This window comes from Selaginella moellendorffii, unplaced genomic scaffold (assembly GCF_000143415.4).
Source record: "Selaginella moellendorffii unplaced genomic scaffold, v1.0 SELMOscaffold_16, whole genome shotgun sequence".
Classification (NCBI taxonomy): domain Eukaryota; kingdom Viridiplantae; phylum Streptophyta; class Lycopodiopsida; order Selaginellales; family Selaginellaceae; genus Selaginella; species Selaginella moellendorffii.
This window is the reverse complement of record NW_003314277.1, coordinates 2391572-2410970: the sequence shown is the minus strand read 5'-3', so window position 1 is coordinate 2410970 and position 19399 is coordinate 2391572. Positions and strand designations below refer to the sequence as shown.

The 19399-nt window shown below is 41.7% G+C and overlaps 4 protein-coding genes and 1 non-coding gene across 6 annotated transcripts; 3 read left to right on the top strand and 2 right to left on the bottom strand.

The window, feature by feature from the left end:
• The first annotated feature begins 7074 nt into the window (after positions 1-7074).
• LOC112346604 (pentatricopeptide repeat-containing protein At1g11290, chloroplastic-like) lies at positions 7075-8967 on the top strand. Its single transcript, XM_024675929.1, has one exon. The coding sequence runs from the start codon at positions 7075-7077 to the stop codon at positions 8965-8967; it is 1893 nt and encodes a 630-aa protein (XP_024531697.1).
• Positions 8968-9261: 294 nt separating this feature from the next.
• TRNAK-UUU lies at positions 9262-9334 on the top strand. The gene has a single exon. It is a non-coding gene; the product is annotated as a tRNA-Lys (tRNA).
• Positions 9335-9430: 96 nt separating this feature from the next.
• Positions 9431-10619, bottom strand: LOC9642135 (LRR receptor-like serine/threonine-protein kinase GSO1). Its single transcript, XM_002971136.2, has one exon. The coding sequence runs from the start codon at positions 10614-10616 to the stop codon at positions 9462-9464; it is 1155 nt and encodes a 384-aa protein (XP_002971182.1). The 5' UTR covers positions 10617-10619; the 3' UTR covers positions 9431-9461.
• A 3388-nt stretch (positions 10620-14007) lies between these two features.
• On the bottom strand, positions 14008-16279 carry LOC9642756 (nuclear factor related to kappa-B-binding protein). Its single transcript, XM_024675821.1, has 11 exons — positions 16059-16279; positions 15610-15857; positions 15419-15555; positions 15248-15361; positions 15118-15198; positions 14963-15061; positions 14777-14909; positions 14584-14717; positions 14405-14528; positions 14283-14353; positions 14008-14217 (listed from the first exon to the last, which is right to left on the bottom strand). The coding sequence occupies exons 2-11, from the start codon at positions 15829-15831 to the stop codon at positions 14046-14048; spliced, it is 1287 nt and encodes a 428-aa protein (XP_024531589.1). The 5' UTR covers positions 15832-15857; positions 16059-16279; the 3' UTR covers positions 14008-14045.
• Positions 16280-16321: 42 nt separating this feature from the next.
• Positions 16322-19378, top strand: LOC9642755 (apoptosis inhibitor 5-like protein API5). 2 transcript variants are annotated; one of them, XM_024675819.1, is made up of 17 exons: positions 16322-16486; positions 16690-16832; positions 16888-17049; positions 17119-17218; positions 17276-17341; positions 17400-17482; positions 17539-17613; positions 17678-17827; positions 17879-17944; positions 17994-18059; positions 18118-18228; positions 18275-18364; positions 18418-18524; positions 18579-18681; positions 18734-18799; positions 18855-18982; positions 19048-19378. In XM_024675819.1, exons 2-17 carry the CDS (start codon positions 16746-16748, stop codon positions 19247-19249), a joined length of 1662 nt encoding a protein of 553 aa, XP_024531587.1. In that variant the 5' UTR covers positions 16322-16486; positions 16690-16745; the 3' UTR covers positions 19250-19378. The 2 variants fall into 2 exon arrangements, with proteins under 2 accessions (XP_024531587.1, XP_024531588.1); XM_024675820.1 differs by having other exon boundaries at positions 16343-16371.
• The last annotated feature ends 21 nt before the right edge of the window (positions 19379-19399 follow it).

Sequence of the window (19399 nt, the reverse complement as noted above, 5' to 3'; positions counted from 1 at the left end):
AAATATAACTATTAACAATGTAATTTCAATAGTATAAAATGAATAAGTATTGAGAACAAAATGCAATAGTAACACTTTACTCACAAATGATAAGCTTAATAATACAAAGTTTTTCTAAAAAAATTATTAAATAAATAATAAAATATTTATTTTATTATTATTTTTCATTAAATAATGTATCATATACAAAATAGTATAATATTAATATTTACATTATATTGTGTTAGATCCATGTTTATATTTAAAACATTAATACTGTTATAATCTAGGTTAATCTCTAACCATGTTCACCTTTATATAATTTCTGGGTAGTAACTAGTGTTAAGTCATTTAATAGTAATTTTTTTTTAAATTGGACATTATATTTTTATCATAAAGCATTAGTACTGGCTTGTCTTAATACAAACATTATATCTCTAATATAGTAAATTTTTTTGTTTGTACCTCTTTTCAAACACCTCTAATATAGTTTGAATATCTAGATAGATTTACTTATGTATATTTTTAAATGTAAAACCAGACACATAATAGAAATTGTAATATTTTTTAATAAACTATGAAAGTTAGAGGCATCAGATAAAAACAGTTTACCTCAATATGCAATCAAAATTATAATTTCCAAAAAACTAACCTATTATTTTTTTATAGTATATATAATTCTTTGGTTTTGTGAAAAGTCAATTGCCTTTCAAGTATGGCAGCAATTTTGTAGATGTGTTTAGGTTTGTGTACCTTTTTATATAGGCAATAAAAGAATTTAAATTCAAATTTAATGATGATTAAAAAATGATCTTATCTTCCCCAACACTTGCATTATTATCTAATTGCATTATTTTTCATTAATTTTGATATTAATAGTAGTAAAATTAAGATAAAATAAAAATAAACATGCCAAGGGAAAGCAAATAAAGAAATAGATTGAACAATTATAACATTTTTTCAAATTGAAAATATTCTCTACTACTCCCAGTGGAGTTGGGATCCTTGCTGACTAATTAGTTCTATAATGACTAGGTCGTCTATATAAAATGACTGTATATAAAGACAACGAGCCATTCTATACCAAAAATCCCTTTACCATGCCATCCCATTAACTGCTCTTACCTTTGGAATGCCCAAATAATATACCAAATTGAGGAATATGATTAAGCCACCTCTTCATGTGTTGAATAATTCTTTTAAGCTTTGAGTCCAAGCTTGTATTATTCTATTCCAGTAAACCATTTAAGAAATAGTGTTTGGTTGCAATCACTAAGTAAAAACTAAATAAACCAAGTGCTTGTTACATATTGAACTTAAGAAAGTTTTAATAAATTGTTCTCTTTTTAGAATTAGCATCTAACTATCCCAACAGAGCTAGGTTCCCTGCTAGTTTATATTTAATACAATAAAGGGTGCATTAAAATGAGATGAATATACTCCACTTACATTTAATTGTTTGTTTTCTTTTCAAATGTGTTTTTAGAAATTATAGCACTTTTATTTTAAAAAATGTATTTATGAGTACATAAAAAATAAATTTATAAATTATAAATTATTAAAAATAGCTAAACTTACACCCTTTAAAATAATAAATTTCTAGCTCAAATAAGTGCTATGTAATGAATAATAATAATACATATTTACATGCTATAATAACTAAAATGGTCATATAAAAATATATTTGAAATAAATTTATCATTAAATTGATTTTATGAGGGCCAAGTATACGGCTATGATGCGGTATACTAATATTAGCGTAGTGGGATTTTGGTAGCCATTGGATTAGTTTCAATTTGGACCACTTGCTCCTATATATAAACTAGGGTTTTTAGGCTAATTGATATGCACATTTTTTATATTCCTTTTCTATATTCTAAGCATTTACATTGGTGGAGGTGATAGACACCTTTGATTGTCTTTAAGGAGTGTTTGAATTTGGGATTTTGGTTTAGATCTAGCTTTTGCATCGTTTAGATCTAGCTTTTTCCATTGTCTAGATCTACCATTTCCTTTTAGCTTTTTGTCATTTCTCTTCTTTTGTTTTTTCTTTTTCGTTCATCTTCATGGTAGATCATCAATCTCCTCCTTTGACTCTTGAGCAACAGTTGGTCCAATTGCTTGATGCTATGTGCTTGCAATTGAACAATCAAACTCAATTGATGGTGGCATTCATGGCATGTGGTACAACTTCTCTTGCTCTTGGTGCCAATCCTCGCGTTCGGTCGGAGTTCTTTTGCAGGAATCCTAGGGATGATGTGTACCATTGGTTCGATCACTTCACGGTGATTGCCACATATCATTCTTCGGATGATGCTTGATGTTTGCATGAGTTTCCCACGTGTCTCCAAGGGACGGTGTTACAGTAGTACAATGGTTTAAGAGCAGTCACTCATGGGGATTGGAGTGTATGGGGATTGGAGTGTTCTCCCAGACATCTTCAAATGCGCATTCGGACATGTTGACAACTGTGATGATGCCTTCTAACAATTGTATCGTTTTCGCCAAGGGCCATCTGAGTCGGTGATGCAATTTAGCGTTCGTTTCCGAAGTCTTTTGCTTCGTGTGGAACCCAATATGTCGGAGTGGATCAAGCTAGGAATGTTGTGGCCAACACTTCATCAAGATCTTGTCGGACTTATGCATACACTTGCTCCCGCCACCTTGATGATGCTCTTCGTTTGGCACAATGTTATGAGACATTACCTCTTCCACTTCTCATTGCACATCCTTCAACTCCACTTCCTATGAGTGATGGTCCTGTTCCAATGGAGGTTGATGTTGCTACTGCTCGAGTCCAAGGACAAGGGTGAGGACATGGTCGTGGCCGTGATGTTCGCTGTTGGGCGTATGATGAAGTTGGTCATACTTATCGACGTTGTCAGCATTTTCCGGATTGGCGACCTCCATTTCTTGGGCGGAGACCTTGGCATCAGCAACGTCCTGTTGGTGCTGTTGCAGTGGAAGGTTTAGACACCGAGGTGCATACGGGAAACAAGGAGTTGCACAAGTAATAGAGGGACCTTGCGCGAATAAGTCAGTGACCCCTCTATCTTTCTTTCGGGAGTATTATCAAGGGGTTCACTCAGCACCAGTTCATTCAGTATTTACTTTCGAAACTCGTTTTTATAACAAGAGGTCTCCTATCATTCTCTCTATGTTAGTTGATATAGGTTCGAGTTTATCTTCTATTGCTTGACCTGTTGCCACACATTGTCGTTTACACTTGCATCGTGTAGTGGAATCAGCTTTCATTCTTTATGGCAACAGTCGTACACATGCATGTGCACGGGATGAGGCGGACCTAGTTGTGCGTGTGGGTGATCTCGAGCTTGAGTTGCAATCGTTGCGGGTGGTGCCGAGTCAAGCTTTTGACCTTATTCTTGGTATGGATTGGTTGCAGTGCAATCATGCCAAGTGTGACTTTGAGGCTTCTACCCCTTGTCTCATACTTCCTTATGTTTTATCCATTCCTCTCACTTCTATACCTCTTCGTCCCTTTACTTCTACCTTTGCTTCCATTATTTTTGTTCCCCCACTATTTCCTCTTGTATTTCGATCTTATTTTACTCTTCCCTTTTTCAATCCCTCCAATAATCTTTATGTTGTAGTGGTTGACCGGCTCATGAAAGAGTATTCTGATCTCTTTGAATTTGACCTATCGTCTGGGGCCAAGATTGCCACACGTCATCCGATTCCAACTGGGGATGCTTGTCCAATCAAGGTTCCTGTTCGTCGTCGGTCACCCAAGGAGATCAAAATTTTACATGCAAACGTTAAAGAGATGTTGGAAAAGGGTGTTATTCGGAAGTCCTAGAGTCTTTGGGCATGTGAACCTCATCTTGTGATGAAGCCTGATGGGAGTATTCATTTCTGCATCGACTATCGTCCATTAAACGAAGTGATGATCCCGAATGTGTACCCTCTTCCTCACATTGCTGATCTCTTGGATCATCTGGGGCGAAGTCGTTGGTTCACCAAGCTAGATCTTGCTTCTGGGTACTAGCAAGTACCGATGGCCGAAGAAGATATTCCTAAGACTGTTTTTCGTACACCATTTGGTTTGTATGAGTTCTTAGTGATGCTGTTTGGTTTGAACAATGCTTTAGCAACTTTCCAACGGATAATGGACGAGGTTCTTTGCAATATGCCAGAGTGATTGCTGACTTCATTGATGATGTCTTGATCCACTCGGAGAGGACGTGGGAGGAGCACATTCGTGATGTTTGTAAAGTGTTGGATCAGCTATGCGACATTGGTTTAAAGCTGAAGCGGTTGAAGTGCATGTTTGGGTCCAAGGACACAATTTATCTTGGGTACCATATTTCTCGTGAGGGTTTGCAAGTTGATCTTGACAAACTTGTGGCTATTCTAAAGTTTCCTACTCCGAAGTGTGTGATTGATGTGCAATGCTTCTTGGGCAAGGTGCAGTATCTCGGTCGTTTTGTGGATCATCTTTCTGATCGCACTGCACCATTGTGAGCATTGCTGAAGTCATCAACATCATCTTTTATCTGGTCTCTGGATTGTGAGCGGGCGTTCAAGGATCTCAAAAAGCTATTGACGACTCCTCCAATTTTGGCATTTCCTAATTACACTCGACCTTTTATTTTGCACGTGGATTGGTCTTGGAAGTGTGTTAATGCAAGAGAGCGCAAGTGTGCTTGGTCAGTGCCATCCTATTGTGTATATAAGCCGTATATTACAACCAGTAGAGATGAACTACTCCATGACAGATAAGGAGTGTTTAACAGTAGTTTGAGGTTTCGAGAAACTACATGCATATCTACATGGTTCTTGGATATTACTTGAAGGTGACCATGCTACTGTTACTTCATTATTGAAGCAGAAGAACCTGGTTGGTCGTACTGCTCGATGGGCTTTGAAGCTTCAGATATATGATTTTGATGTTGTTCATCACCTAAGGAGTTCCATGGCTGATGCTGATGCCCTTTTTCGAGCTCCTTTTCCTTCTCCACTCTTTTTTCATGTTTCTAACAAGCCTATTGTTCTAACATCTGTGGATTTTTTAAACGAGGATTCTGTGCCGACGCCGGTTGTTGTACTTGACGTTCAATGTCCACAAGGCATAGAGCAAGATCTACCTTATTTTGATGAGGTTCGCGAGGCTCAAAAGATTGAGCTGTGGATTCAAAGGTTTCGAGATGGGTTGAGAATCCTGCATCACTTGTTGATGACTTACCTTTCCAGCATTTACATTCTCAATATTGCCTTGAAGATGGCCTTCTTTATTTTATGGGGACGGATCCTGATGATCATTTACAGCTGGTGGTGCCTTCTATCTTTATTTTGGGGTTTCTCTATGCCTACCATGATTCTCCTATTCTAGGTGGGCATATGGGACATCGTCGTGTGACCGAGAAGCTACGCAGGTCTTTTTATTAGCCGGAGATGCAACATGATATTATCCGGTATGTATGTAGCTGCGTTTGGTGCTAAGCTCGTAATACTCCCCCTCGTGTCGCAGAAGGATGGTTGGAGTTAATTGCAGTTTCCCATCCGTTTAAGTTGGTGGCATTTGATCTTATGGGACCTTTTCCACGGTCGACTGTTGGTAATGATAGTAATGCTAGTAATGTTGGTAATGATATATTATTATTGCTTCTGACTACTTGACTCGTTGGGTGGAAGTTGGTGCTCTTGTTAACGCCTTTGCAACTGTTGTTGGATACTTCCTCCTCAATCGAGTGGTGTTCCACATTTTTGTCCAGAGCAGATTCTTTTGGATAATAGTCCTGCATTTATGGTTGAGGCATTTCATGTTTTGAAGTCTTGGTTGGGGATATGCCACACTTTTACGAGTGCTTATCATCCATAGTCAAATGGTTTGGTGGAACGGCTCATTTAAACGTTCAAAGGGATGATCGCGAAGTATGTGAACTTTCAACATTCGCTAAACATATATGTACATTACCCCAATCCCAAAGGGATCAAAACAACATTGAGAGCGCACTCTCGAAGAAACTAGTGAAACTATGAGCGCGAACGCCCGGCGCTGCTCTTGGGCCGTCCACCTCCCAGGTGACTCCACCGCGGAGCTTGAAGCCACCTGCTTCGCCTCGCCACTCCTCCACTCGGTCACAATGATGTCAAGCCGGACGAACACCGTGTCGATCTAGCTCAACGTCGTCGCAGCCAAGCAGTCCAACTCGAGCACGATGACCCAGCGTCGCTCATGGGTCACTCACCTCCAAGGTGATTCCACTGCACAAGCTGAAGCCACCTGTTACGCCCCAAGACGTGATGCTGTGTCTTGGAGCGCCTACCTCCCCAGTGTACTTCCAGCACTAAGTCGGTGCCCATTGCGAACAAACTCCAAGGCGTAGAACAAGCAAGGTGTGAGCCTCCTCCAGCTCTAGACTAGAGCGTGCTACCTTGCCTCCCACACTAGACAAGTGCGCTTGAACTTTCAACATTCGGATTGGGATGGTTATTTACTGTCTCTTCAATATGCATATGTCACAGGGGTGCAAAGTTTGTGCATGTGCAGCAATTGAAATGCTTCATACAAAGGGATCAGGAGTAGTTAATACCACCTACAGATCCACCAATGCCTCCTCCTGATGTTCTTCCAGATCCTAGCCCATCTACAAGAGAACCATGATGGTTTTCCATTATTTTGAAAGGAAGGGATGATGTGAGGGCCAAGTATATAGCTATGATGCCGTATACTAATATTAGTGTAGTGGGATTTTGGTAGCTGTTGGATTGGTTTCAATCTGGATCATTTGTTCCTGTATATAAACTAGGGTTTTTGGGCTAATTAATATGCATATTTTCTGTATTCCCTTTCCATATTCCAAGCACTCACAATTTAATTTTAATAATATGTATAACTAAAAAGATTAAATAAAATTGAAACCAAATGGAAAATATATTCCATATTTAGTTTGAATAAATTTCGATTAAATTACCTAAGTTCTTATACTTCTAATTATGTGTAATCAATCAAAAAACCATATCTATATATAATAACACATATTAATATTAAATTAAAATAGCTGTAACAAATGTTTTTAGTTTTATTAAGAAGCCACGTGTCTGCTGACCAGATTCTTTCTAGGGCAGGAATGGATGAGCAAATTCGCTCCCAAGAGCAAATGCCAGGCTCTCCTCGCGGCCCTCAAGGGCTGCCGCGATTCCAGAGATCTGGGCCGCGGCCAAGGAATCCACGCCGAGGCCTCCCGTGCGTGCCTCGATTCCGACATTAGGGTTGCCAATTCTCTCATCGCCATGTACTCCAAGTGTGGAAGCATGGTGGACGCACGCAAGATCTTCCTTGCCATGCCCTTCCACACGCTTGCGTCGTGGACGGCATTGATCCTCGGGTATGCGGTGAATGGCGACAGTGATCTCGCGCTAGAGATCTTCCAGAGGTTGGAACTAGAGTCGAGATTTGTGGATCTTAGCTCGCAGGCTTATGTCGCGGCGCTGGTCGCGATCGCGAGCCTGGCATCGCACGAAGAACACGATCACGCCAAGGTTGCGTGGCTGGAGAAGGCGATGGTCCTCCACTCCAAGGCCGAGAAGAACAACTCGATCCAACACATTTTCTTCTCAAGCGCGCTGGTGGATTGCTACTCCAAGTGTGGCAGCTTGATTGATGCTCGCGCGGTGTTTGATCGAATGCCTCGCCACGACGTTGTGGCGTGGACGGCACTGATCCTGGGCAATGTCGAGAACGAGCAATGCGAGCTCGCGCTGGAGCTCTTCCATGCCATGGGCGGGATTGGGATCGTCCCAAACTCCCGGACGATCGTGGCGGCGTTCATGGCGTGCTCGGGCCTTGCCGATCGAGAGCTCGAGGAGAAGAAGAGGGTGGGCATCTTCTCGACGATCAAGGCTCTCGATCGAGCTATCGAGCTCCACGCTATGGCAGTGGCAATGGGCTGCGATTCCAACATCTTCGTTGCCAACACCGCCGTGGATATGTTCTCGCGCTGTGGAAGCCTGGATCGAGCCCGAGCGGTGTTTGATTCGATCAAGGAGAGGAGTGTCGTGTCATGGAACGCTCTGATTCGCGGCTATGCCGCGCAGCAGGACGATCGATCATCCGCCATAGCTCTCGATCTCTTCTCACAGATGGAGAATCCAAACCAGCGGAGCTTTTGCGCGGCGCTGGGCGCGTGCGCGAATCTGGGCGCTATCGACATGGCGCGATCGATCCACGCCCGCGTCTCCAGCCACGGATTGCTCCAGCCGGATCCCATCCTCGCGAATTGCCTGCTGGATTGCTACGCGCGATGCGGCAGCATGGACGACGCCGAGCGCGTGATCGCATCCATGGCGAAAGAATCCCGGAGCTTCGTGGGATGGAGCTCCATCATCGCTGGCTATGGCCGCGCCGGCGATGCCAAGGGGGCGATCTCGGCGCTGGATGCGATGCAAGGCGATGGGTTTCGCCCCAGCGCAACGACGTTTGTGTCGATCCTCCACGCTTGCAGCCATGCCGGGCAGGTGGATCGAGGGCTAGAGCTCTTCGAGTCGATGGAGCCGCGATTTGGGATCCAGCCCGAGATCGAGCACTACCACTGCGTGATCGATCTGCTAGCGCGATCGAATCGGGTCGAGGAGGCGGTGGCGATGGCGAGAAAGATGCCATTCGCGGCAAATGCGGTGACTTGGAGGACTGTGCTCGCGGCGTGCCGGAAGTGGCGGCGCGTGGAGATTGGCGAGGTTGCGTTTGAGGCTTTGATCGATCTGGGCGAGCGCCATGCTGCGATCTATCTCCTCATGGCTGGGATCTACGCGGGCGAGGGGATGTGGGCGGATCGCGAGCGCGTCCTCTTGGCAATGAGATCGTTGTCATGCAATTCAATCACAGGATCCAATATCCAAACCAGTTCAAGAATGTGTGGAGGAAATCAAACCGAGCAGAAAGATCGAGCCACAAACTCCAAAGTTGCAGGTCCTAGTAATGCCGGCCACCTTGCAGCTGCATGCAATCTCAGAAAATCTCCCAGGTAAAAGTCGGGATCCCAGGTGGAAAGGAAGATTCAGATTAGCAGCGGAAGTTTCTAGCTACAGTCAGCAAGAAACTTCATTCATATTTAATCTCTTTTTGCAAGAAACATTCATTCATACATAACGAATGAAGTTTCATGCAAAAAGAGCTTAACATGTACAATTTGGTTCATTGTTTCTCTCCTTAATTTCTGTCTTTTTTCTTTCATGGTTTCGGTTATGAATAAAAGTGAGAATTCAACAGGCTCATCCATACATTTAGTTTCTTTCAGAATTCTTCCAAAGATGTAGAACCAAGCCGTCTTAGCTCAGCCGGTAGAGCGCGTGGCTTTTAACCACGTGGTCGTGGGTTCAATTCCCACAGACGGCGAGTGTGTTCTCCCGATTTTGCTTCAGGCAAGCTTGGGTTTTCGGGTTTTTTCATATTTTTCTTTGTTAGCTTGAGTTTTTTAATCTTCGCTGCTTATCAGTCTTAACTTCCTTTGTTACTGTGATCTCTAGCATGAAGGCAGAGGCTTTCCGCAAAGCCCTGGATTTCCTGCAAAGCAGCTAGCATCAAACGTAGAAAACGCTCCACCTTGAGGTATCTGTCCGCTCAGCTTGTTGTTACTCACGTTAAACCACCTCAACAAGTCCAGGTTTACCAGGCTCCCGGGGATCTCACCACTTAGCTGGTTATTCTCCAGAGATAGCTGCTTCAAACTCAGCATGCTTCCCATGGACGAAGGAATCGCCCCAGAAAACTTGTTACTGCTCAGTCGCAGGATCTCAACACTGGAAAGGCTGGAAATCGTCCGGGGAATGGGACCAGATATACTGTTGCTTGACAAGCTCAGCATAGACGTGAGGAAGTCGTCTGAGTCTCGAAGCTTGAGGGTCGCCAACCATGGTGGAATGGGGCCTTGGAGACCACAGTTGTCAAGGTGGAGCTCGCCCAGGAAAGGCAGCGTGGAGAGCCCCTGGATGGTGTCGAAAGTGAGTGGATTCGAACTCAAGTAGAGAATTCCAAGCCGTGCGAGGCGGCGGAGATTCAGTGGAAGCCCTGTCAACTTGTTTTTCGCGAGATCGAGCAAAGCCAGATTGGATAAGTTGCGAGTGAAGGCGTTGGGGATCTGGCCAGCGAGAGAGTTATCATCGAGCTCCGCATAGACGAGGCTAGAGAGCAGTCCAAACGAAGATGGAACACTGCCCGTGAGCTTGTTAGACTGGAGCCGGATCCTCTTCAAGCTGGAAAGGCCACCAATGGAAGATGGAATGCTGCCCTGGAATCCATAGTTGTAAGCTAGATCAAGCAGCCGGAGCCGAGAGAGCTTGGTAACCGTGCTTGGAATTGCCCCTGTCAGGTGATTGTAGGAAAGATCGAGCTTTTCCAGGCTCGAGAGTGATCCAACGCTCTCATGGAGAGTTCCCGAGAGCTGGCCATTGCTGAGCATGAGATGGATCACTCGGGACGTAGTTTTGTTGCATCTTACGCCCTTCCAGCCTCGGCAGCAGTTTACATTGGTTTTGTTCCAGCTCGTGAGGAATCCAATTGGGTCATTTGTGATGGAAGATTTGAGGAGCAGTAGAGCTGCACAATCGAGAGCAGGTTTAGCCACTACATCACTAATACCTGTAAAGCAGAGGAGCACCAACACTAGAAATAACGCCATAGACCTACCTGTACCACTAGATAGCACTAAAGAGTTGTAGTCGGTGCATTTTATATCCTTTTTGTGTAACTACAAAATATATTTTTCAATCTCACGGCTGTGATTTTCTTGTATTAGGGCTTGAAAAAAAGAATATTCTTAATTCCTCTTTTTCCCTTGGTGAGGGTCAGGTTGCATTTTCTACATGGATGCCTGCTTGGAGCAGCAACTGGTGAGTCACGATTCCAAACTGTAGGCACGACATAGCTTTGCTTCTACAGAGGGAAGCTCACACATTAAACTTTCAAAAACCTGATGGTCAGAGCACATCTTGGGCTTGCCTTCGCTACATTGTTTGATCGATAATTCGAATGCTGGCTTGGATGAGCATTGAAAGTGAAGGAAGAGTGGAAAGAGCCCTGATATATCAATGCAGCGAAGGTGAGCCCAAGACGTGCTCCAAATAGCAGGTTTTTGAAAGTTTAATTCGAAACGATTTTAGTGAAAAACTTGTAGTAATTCTATGTTCAATATTTAATTAAGCTAACTGCCAGTGTTGGTTGGAGAGCTACTATCTACGTCATCCAGAGGAACAATGTGAGGCATTTGTTGTCTGCCTCGCCAATGCTGATGTACTCTAGCTTCTTCTTCTCTAAGGAATCACCTATCTCTCACTTCATTATATTACACACCTAGCTTTGGATTGCATTCACAAACTGGGAGTGATGAGATTTTGCATCCTCACCTAGTTAAGGAATGACCTATCTCTTATTCCATATTACACATCTAGCTTCAGATCACATTTACAAACTGGGATGATGAGATTTTGCATCTTTGCTATGGCAATTCATTTGTGGTAACAGGTTCAGACTTGCCACTCTAAATTTGTTTCTGCCAATGCTGAATTGTGAGTTAAATTGGAGTCATATGGAAGGTAAATATGAGTTAGTGGGAGAGTGGATTTGGCGTAACATTTTTGACTCTACTCCAAATCCACTTCAACAATATATTCACTCACATAATAACAAAAAAAAATTTGTAATGAATATAATTATTATGTATGAATTTTAATATGATAGAATACAATACATAAAACTTTAATTATGGGCATCCATAAGTATGATTATCCATATTTAACATATCTTAGTATTTATTTATACAAAAGAAATTAAATTTTAGCCACTTATGGAATTTGTGTAAGCAATAAAAAAGAACAACTCGAGAGACAATCCACATAAATATAAAAATGTTGTTAATCTTTTATCACGAGTTAAAAATCTTGATAAAACTTTATGGTTAATTTTATTGAGTTTTGATTGAGGTAGTCAATGAGTTTATTGAGATGGTTAAATAAGCTTAACATCAAAATTCTAAGATTTAAAAGCTATATATCTAGATCAATTTGCCATTTTTTTAAATAATTATGTGATTTTAATCAACTAGATTCTATATTATTATCATGAAAACTCAAAGGCTAATTATTTTAAGGAGGAAAATATATAAAATCATTAAGTGCAATTTTATGAAATATGTAATTTTAGCTAAATTTATTAAGGATTTTAATTAAAAATAATTATATAAGATAGTGTTTATATGAATGTTGAGCACTATACACTAGAGAGTTTAACAGTTAATGAAGGATCAAAAAATATTTTGTAAGTTTTTACACAAATTTTAAACTTTTAAGTGATATTAAACAATACTTTTTGAAACTGCATAAATTATACAAAGAAATAAAGTAGTAAATAATTGTTAAATAAAACCTTTTTTGGATCAAAAAAAGATCTTTTTGGAGGTGATTTTAGTGTACAAAGCCTAGATTATCAAGATGTGTCATAGCCATTGTAAAGTTTTAGTGTCTCTCAAGGGAAATTATTTCATAACATTTAGTGATGTTTCTAATGTAAATTATTATGATTCTATTCTGGAAATTGATTGCATTTTTTTAAAAAAAATTAAAGGATTTAGTATGCAATATTTTTTCCTTCAAAAAGTTTTACTTGTGCATAGAAATTATTAACTATGTTTTGTAACACCTCCTGGAAAATATAAGTAAGAATAACAATTAAATTTTCAAATTTAAATAAGTTGCTATATATTATACAATATTTTAGTGTTATTTACTTTTATATTTGATCATTGTGTAATTTAATTAAAAATTCTAAAATAAAAGAATGATATAAAGTTGGATGAGTATTCAGCACATATTTTAAAGACAATTACTACTTAACTTTTGTAAAGATTATTTGCCAAAATAAGTTTTGGTAATGTAAAAAGTTTTAAACTTGCATTTGATATGTGCTTTTGTATTATACTCCATTATCTTTATAAATCATCTTCCTTATAGTAACTATGCTATAAGTGTTTATGATCTAAATTATCACTATCTGCTTTTTCATGAATGAAGAGTGTTCATTGAACATATAGAATTGTGGTGTTGTTGTTCAAAATATATTTAAATCATAAACATATTTATAACTTATAAACACAAGATTAATCTTTATATCAGATGGATGCTTTATTTCATTAAAGTGGAACTTATTCAGTAAAGTGGGACATTAATTAGCATGTGTCCACATGCCATTTCTTAGTACTTAATTAATATTTATTAATATTTCTATCAGTTTTTTAATTTATTTTTTATATTTCACAATATTATAACACAAAATCATATGAAAAGTTTTTAATTTATAAATTATAAAGCTAAAACTTCAATTTTTTATTGTTGTTATAAAAATGGCATGTGGCCACACACCATAAGTGGGATAATGAAAAATTCCACTTTAACGAAATAAAGCATATGGTGTTTAGGAAAGTTTAGAGATTACAAACACAAGATGATAGAATATACGAGAATGTTCTAATATATTTTAAGTTTATCCATTAACATTATAAAAGAAATCTTAAATATAAATAAAATCAAAAGGTCAATGGAATTTTATTAATTTTTTCTTGGAGCAAAACCATGTGTGTCATCAACTCCAAACTTAGCTTGTAACAACTCCGGATTGATGGAGAGACTGCGTTCTTCTTGAAGGGCAGGTCCTCGATGGTAGACAAGATGAACTCTGTCAGCAGTGAAGCACGCACACAACAAGAAGAGAAGCAGAGCTCCATGAGTATGTGGATTATCGCAGTGTATAGTGCGCTACCAGCTGTTAACAACATAGTTAAGTTGCATCATGCTTCGCCAAATCAATTTCCATTCGGATTCAATCCTGCTGGCAAATGGGATTGGAATCACAGATGCTACTCTCTGTATACTTTTTAACTAAAATTTGAAAGATTTAATAACCCTACACTATTGAATTTCCAACTAGAAGATCTAGGAGTCTAGTTCCCCAATCCGAAGAACTTAAAACGCCTGAGCTAAAATCCATTTTGATTTTTAACTTGATTTGAACATCATCAGTGATCACACAAGAGGAAAAAATATATTGGATCCTTTTATTACAAATGAATGGGAGCGTCCTGCAAACAATTGTAACTCCATAGTTCCTGGATGGAAGCAAGCTCGTCGTCCTCGGATGGAACTCCAACTCTTTGGTAGTAAAGCAAGCTCTGAGAATTTACACTGGTGGTGTCTAGTTTACCATTAGCATTACATCGCTCCGGAAGAAATCTGCCAGGGAAGTTTACAAGCAATTTAGACATGATACTTTCTTTTGAGCAATTGAAACGGAGTACCTTGTTGATGATACTGTTGGAAGGAGAGACAAGGCTTTGGGCCTCGCCATCACAGCCCCTGAATTTTTTTTCTGCTAGACACTTTCAGCGACTGGACATTGCTAGTTACATGTCCTACTAACCTCGGATTTGGGATATCGATGCATGCATTGTTTGGCTACCAATGTCGCCAGTTCTTTTCTCCCTGAGACTCTATTCATGAAAGCTTTATGAACCTCAGGCAAATCTTTGCGAGCGAGAGAGTGCCTGACAAGAAAAGATTTGCGAGATAAGTTCGAAAAAAATGTGCTTGGAAACAAACCAGTAACTCTTGAAGTGCTCGTCACTCGTTTGCAATCTTGTCGAGCAGCCAAGCACGTCTTTTAGAGTGTCAAGACGAAGGTCCGCGCCAGTTGATTTCCTATTCGCTATCTCGATGAATTGCTTTCGTGTTACCTGAAAGTAAGAGGCATGCGAGTGCTCTCAGTCACTAGAAAAGGTTATCAACAAAGTACCATTATTGTTCGTAGTTCAGTGCTCGAGCCATCCACAGCCTTATACCATTCGTTCATAGCTAATTCGACAGCAGCGTTCGCTCTTTCTACAGCAGACTCTGGCACAAGGCTCCGTCGCCTTTTTAATCGCTGCCTGGAATAGAACTTAAGTTGACCACACAAAAGAATAACGAAGAGAGTGTATACCTCAAGTAAGCTTCATCTGTTATGTCGCTTAGATTGTCACCATTCACAAGGTGTGAATTTTGTAGTAACAAGGACGCTGGCTTCCTTGCTCTTATCCACCTGATCAGACCGTTTACTGTAAGTAGCATGCAGAGAAAGAAAAACTACATGCTCACCTCTGAGTTTCTGCACAAATGTTTTCCTGGGTTTTGCAAGCCTTCCACAAAGTTTTGAGCTGCTGAAGGTTTTGAATCATTCTGCAGCCTTTATCATCAGAAACAAATCTCTGAGCTAAGACGAACTTACGTTTGATGAAACTTTCGCAAAGATACACGGTAGTTCTTTCGTTCGTTGTGAATCCGCGCTTGTGTTAAAACAACTACGTCGGGATGCATAGCTCTGCTGCAAGCCAGCTCGCCCCTGAAACGAGAAAACGACTTCTCACAGATCAAACCCAACCGAAAACTTTAAGCTTGCCATGACGTCAAGGGATTTCCAAAGTTCACATTTTCGCCAGCCAGCAAAGCCGTGATGGCTTTCTCGATGTCACACCCCTGGGGCAGCAATCCGCACAGGTGCTCCTTTTCTAGATCTGAAAGACAGGAGTTCCATGTCTATATAACAAAGACCACAGTAAGGTGGATGCGAGGAAAGAAATTCCTGGTTACCTCAATAGAAAGAACTTGATGAAGATTCTCTAGCGCAAAAACTTCGTCCGGAACTTCAACCACATCAGCGAGATATTTGTGCAGCCTTTTAGCTTTTTCCACGCGGGAGGATGCTGCTAATGAGCTCCATGATAGACCAACTAGTGATTGTTTTGCCACGACTTGTTGATGCGATGAATTCCACTCCAGTGGTACATGAGGTACCATAGAATAATCGTCCATGACGCTCCTGGAGGCTTTTTAATTCACTGAAAAGGAAAGAAGAAGAAAAGAACGAAAAGAAGAATAAGAAACAAACCAAGAAGATCACTTAGAAAGAGCGAAAGAACGAAAACTTCTTTTCCTTCTTTCATGAAGAATTTCTAAGCAGCACATAGAAAAATTACGGAATCCCGAGCAAAATCAAGAGTGCAGCTTGAGATCCAGTGAAATTCACAATGCATACGTACCAATTGTGAGTGCAATCACCAATCGCCCCCGCAAAGCACTGCCAGGCACCATTGCCGCCATCACGCTCTCGCCTTGCCCTAAAATCTAAGGACACAGCCCCATTAGAGACACGTGTCTCTAACTTTAAAGACAGGGCCGGATGTAGTCGCCATCGCCATAGCCGCGGAGGAGCTCTTGACGCCATCGCGCTCGCCCCGGGAATCGAAACCCAGACCTCCGTACAGGTTCTGGCTTAAAGTACGGGAAGGGCTCTTAGAATTTGCAATTTATTTTAGGGCTAGAGGAGCTGGGCGAGAGGGCTTTTCTCCGGGGGTAAGTTCGTGTCCAGTCTTCCTTGGCGAAATCCCGGCAGCGCCAGCGCCAGCGCCAGCGTCCTTCTCTCTCGCATCGTCGTCGCATCGTTCCATCGCATCAATCTCTTCTTAAGGTGAAATATCTGGAAGGAGTAGCTGTTCTGGGGGATTGGATTGCTTTCCTGGAGTGCCGCTGCATTACGCTCTCCCTCTTTTCATTGCGGGTTTTAGGTCGCGAGGTTTTCTTTCTTCCTGTCTCGACAAATGGCAACGAGGGCTGTGTGTAGAAGCGTCCAGTTTTGCAAGCTCCCAACCGCCGTCATTTTTTTTTCTACAGGGAAAGGAAAAAAGGTTTGAAGGTTTTGGCTCACAAAGAAGCAGCGGCTGTGAAAAATGGCTAGTGAAACAGATGAGAATTCGGTGATTGCTATGCTCTATGAGTATGGGGAACGACTTAGTAACTCGGAAGACAAGTCGAAGGTGTGGCAATTTTTCGTTGTTAGTTCACTCCCAACTCTGGCATGACTCCTAGCAGAATGAAAGTGACTACCTCGGTATCATAGAAGCAGCAAAGTCTAAAGGAAAGGTGAAGCAGCTCGCCGCGCAGCTGATTCCTCGCTACTTCAAGTACTTCCCCAACTTGTCGGTCCGGAGCCTGGAAGCACAGCTCGATTTATGCGAGGAAGAGGAGCTTGGGGTAAGCGTGATCTATATGTCAGCTGTTGGTAATTCTGTTTTGTTTTTGTGATTGTTTCCTTCGTTGCAGATTACTGTTCAAGCTGTCAGAGGACTAGCCACAATTTGCAAGGATTCCAAAGATTTGCTTCCAAAAGTCGCGGATGTGTTGGGGCAACTGCTGATTACAGGTAACTTTCTTGGTTTGTCCGCTATTGTTTTAACTTACGTGTTTATCATTTTGGCAGAAGAACCACTTGAGAAGGATGCTGTTCAGAAAGCTCTCATGTCCATCTTAAGACAAGATGCCAAAGGTGTGGCCTGAGCATTCGAGTCTTATGCGTTTTGTGCTAATGCATGGGTGGTATGCAGCTACTCTTACGGCACTGTTTAAGCACGTTGAAAACAGCGACGAGAACCTCCGCGAGAAAGTGTTGGCTTTCATCCGTGAGAAGGTTGGTTATTTTATCGTTTCGGGAACAGATTATTAACTATGGTAGCGATGAACCAGGTATTCCCTTTAAAGAATGACCTCCTTCAACCGCAAGAAGAAATGGAGCGTCACGTAACGGATCTAATAAAGAAGGTGGGATATCTTACTAATGCTTTTTCTCAATGTTCTTATACTCACTTCGTGGTACCGATGACAGAGCCTACAAGATGTTACAGGAGCAGAGTTTAAAATGTTCATGGAGTTCCTTAAGAGTCTTAGCATTTTTGGCGAGAAAGCTCCGCAAGAGCGCGTGCAGGAGCTTTTGGAAATTGTAGAGTCGCAGGCTGATTTGGATTCGCAGTTCAAAGTAAGGCACACCTTCGTTTCCTTTTCTGCTACTCATTCTCAAAATTTATAGGTAGAGGACACCGATCACATTGACCGCTTAATGGCGTGTTTGTTCATGTCGCTTCCTTTCTATGCGGTATGCAAAAAGAAGTTCTTTGTTCTTATTGGCGTTTGCTATCTGCCAGAGGGGCGCTTCAAACAGCAAGTTTCTGAACTATATTAACAAGTCTTTATTTCCTGCCTTCGATAAGGTCTGTACCACTGTTTATAGTATTCGAATTTATAGTATTTGCTGTCGTGTTTCTTCAGCTGCCAGAAGACAAGAAAACTGAGTTGCTAAAGAAAATTGCCGAGAGTGTGCAATTCTCGTCGGCGCAAGATGCCAGGAATCTTCTGCCTACCATCTTGCAGTTGTTGAAGGTATGAATGTCGTTAGACTGATGTAGTGCTTATATGTTTCATGCAGAAGTACATGCCGAAAAGGAAAACAACCGAAGAGTTCAACTATCTGCATGTAGAATGCCTGCTATATGCGTTTCATCAGCTTGCACATAAGGTAATTCCTGCTCATGTTCTTTTCTCTTACTGATAGTCTATTACAATGTACAGTCGCCAAATTCTACAAATAGCCTTTGTGGATATAAGATCGTGACTGGCCAACCATCTGACCGTCTCGGGGAAGATTTCACCGACCTTTACAAGGACTTCATTGAGAGGCAAGTCATTGCATTGTAGACCAGATCCTTAACGTTTTCAGTGCCTGTGATCAGGCTGGAAGTTGCGGAAAGCCTTTCGAAATCCACGCTGAAAAAATTGACGCAAGGGATGACTAAAGTACCAGCTGCCAAAGACGAGAACGGAAAAGCAGAAGAAGTAAGTTTTCCAGTCTAGAAAACTCCAGCTAATCACCGATGCGATTTTCCAGAAAGCGAAAAAAGTAGCATTAGGGGTTGGACTGAGATCCTGCAACAACATCACGAAGCTGATAACGGTTTGTAGTTGATTTGCGTACGTGTTTGGAGCACTAAACTGTGTTCATTCCACAGCCTTTGAAACAAAAAACACCAGAGTTCCTCGGCGGCCCAAAGAACTTCAATCCCTCGTGGAAGGAGGCGGCTAAGCCCGCCGCAGCCGCAGCCACAGCGACACAGGCTTCCGCGCCAGCCAATTCGGGGTAAGAAAAGCTCTCCTTCCAATGAGTGCTTCCTTACTTTGTTTTCGCCTCACTCTTGCGCACAGAGCCAAGCGTCCAGCAGCTGCAAACAATGGAGCGACCACAAAGAGGGCTCGAGGCGAGCAACATCAACACCAACAGCGTCAACCCGAGCAGCAGCACCTCGTCAACAAGGCCTTCGCCGGAATCTCTCGAGGCGGAGGTGGTGGTGGCGGCGGAAGGAGGCAGTGGCGAGCTGGTCGTGGGAGAGGCAGGAACTACTATTGAGCGAGGTCCGTCCGTCTTTATCACTCCTTGGTTTTTCGAAGAAAACGAGACGAGACAGGAATTTACAGGAAAGTATTCCATCCGTTAAAAGACTAACAAAGCAATCGTAGCAAGGCTTTTTCCGGTGAAGAGAAGCTGCTGTCATTTCTC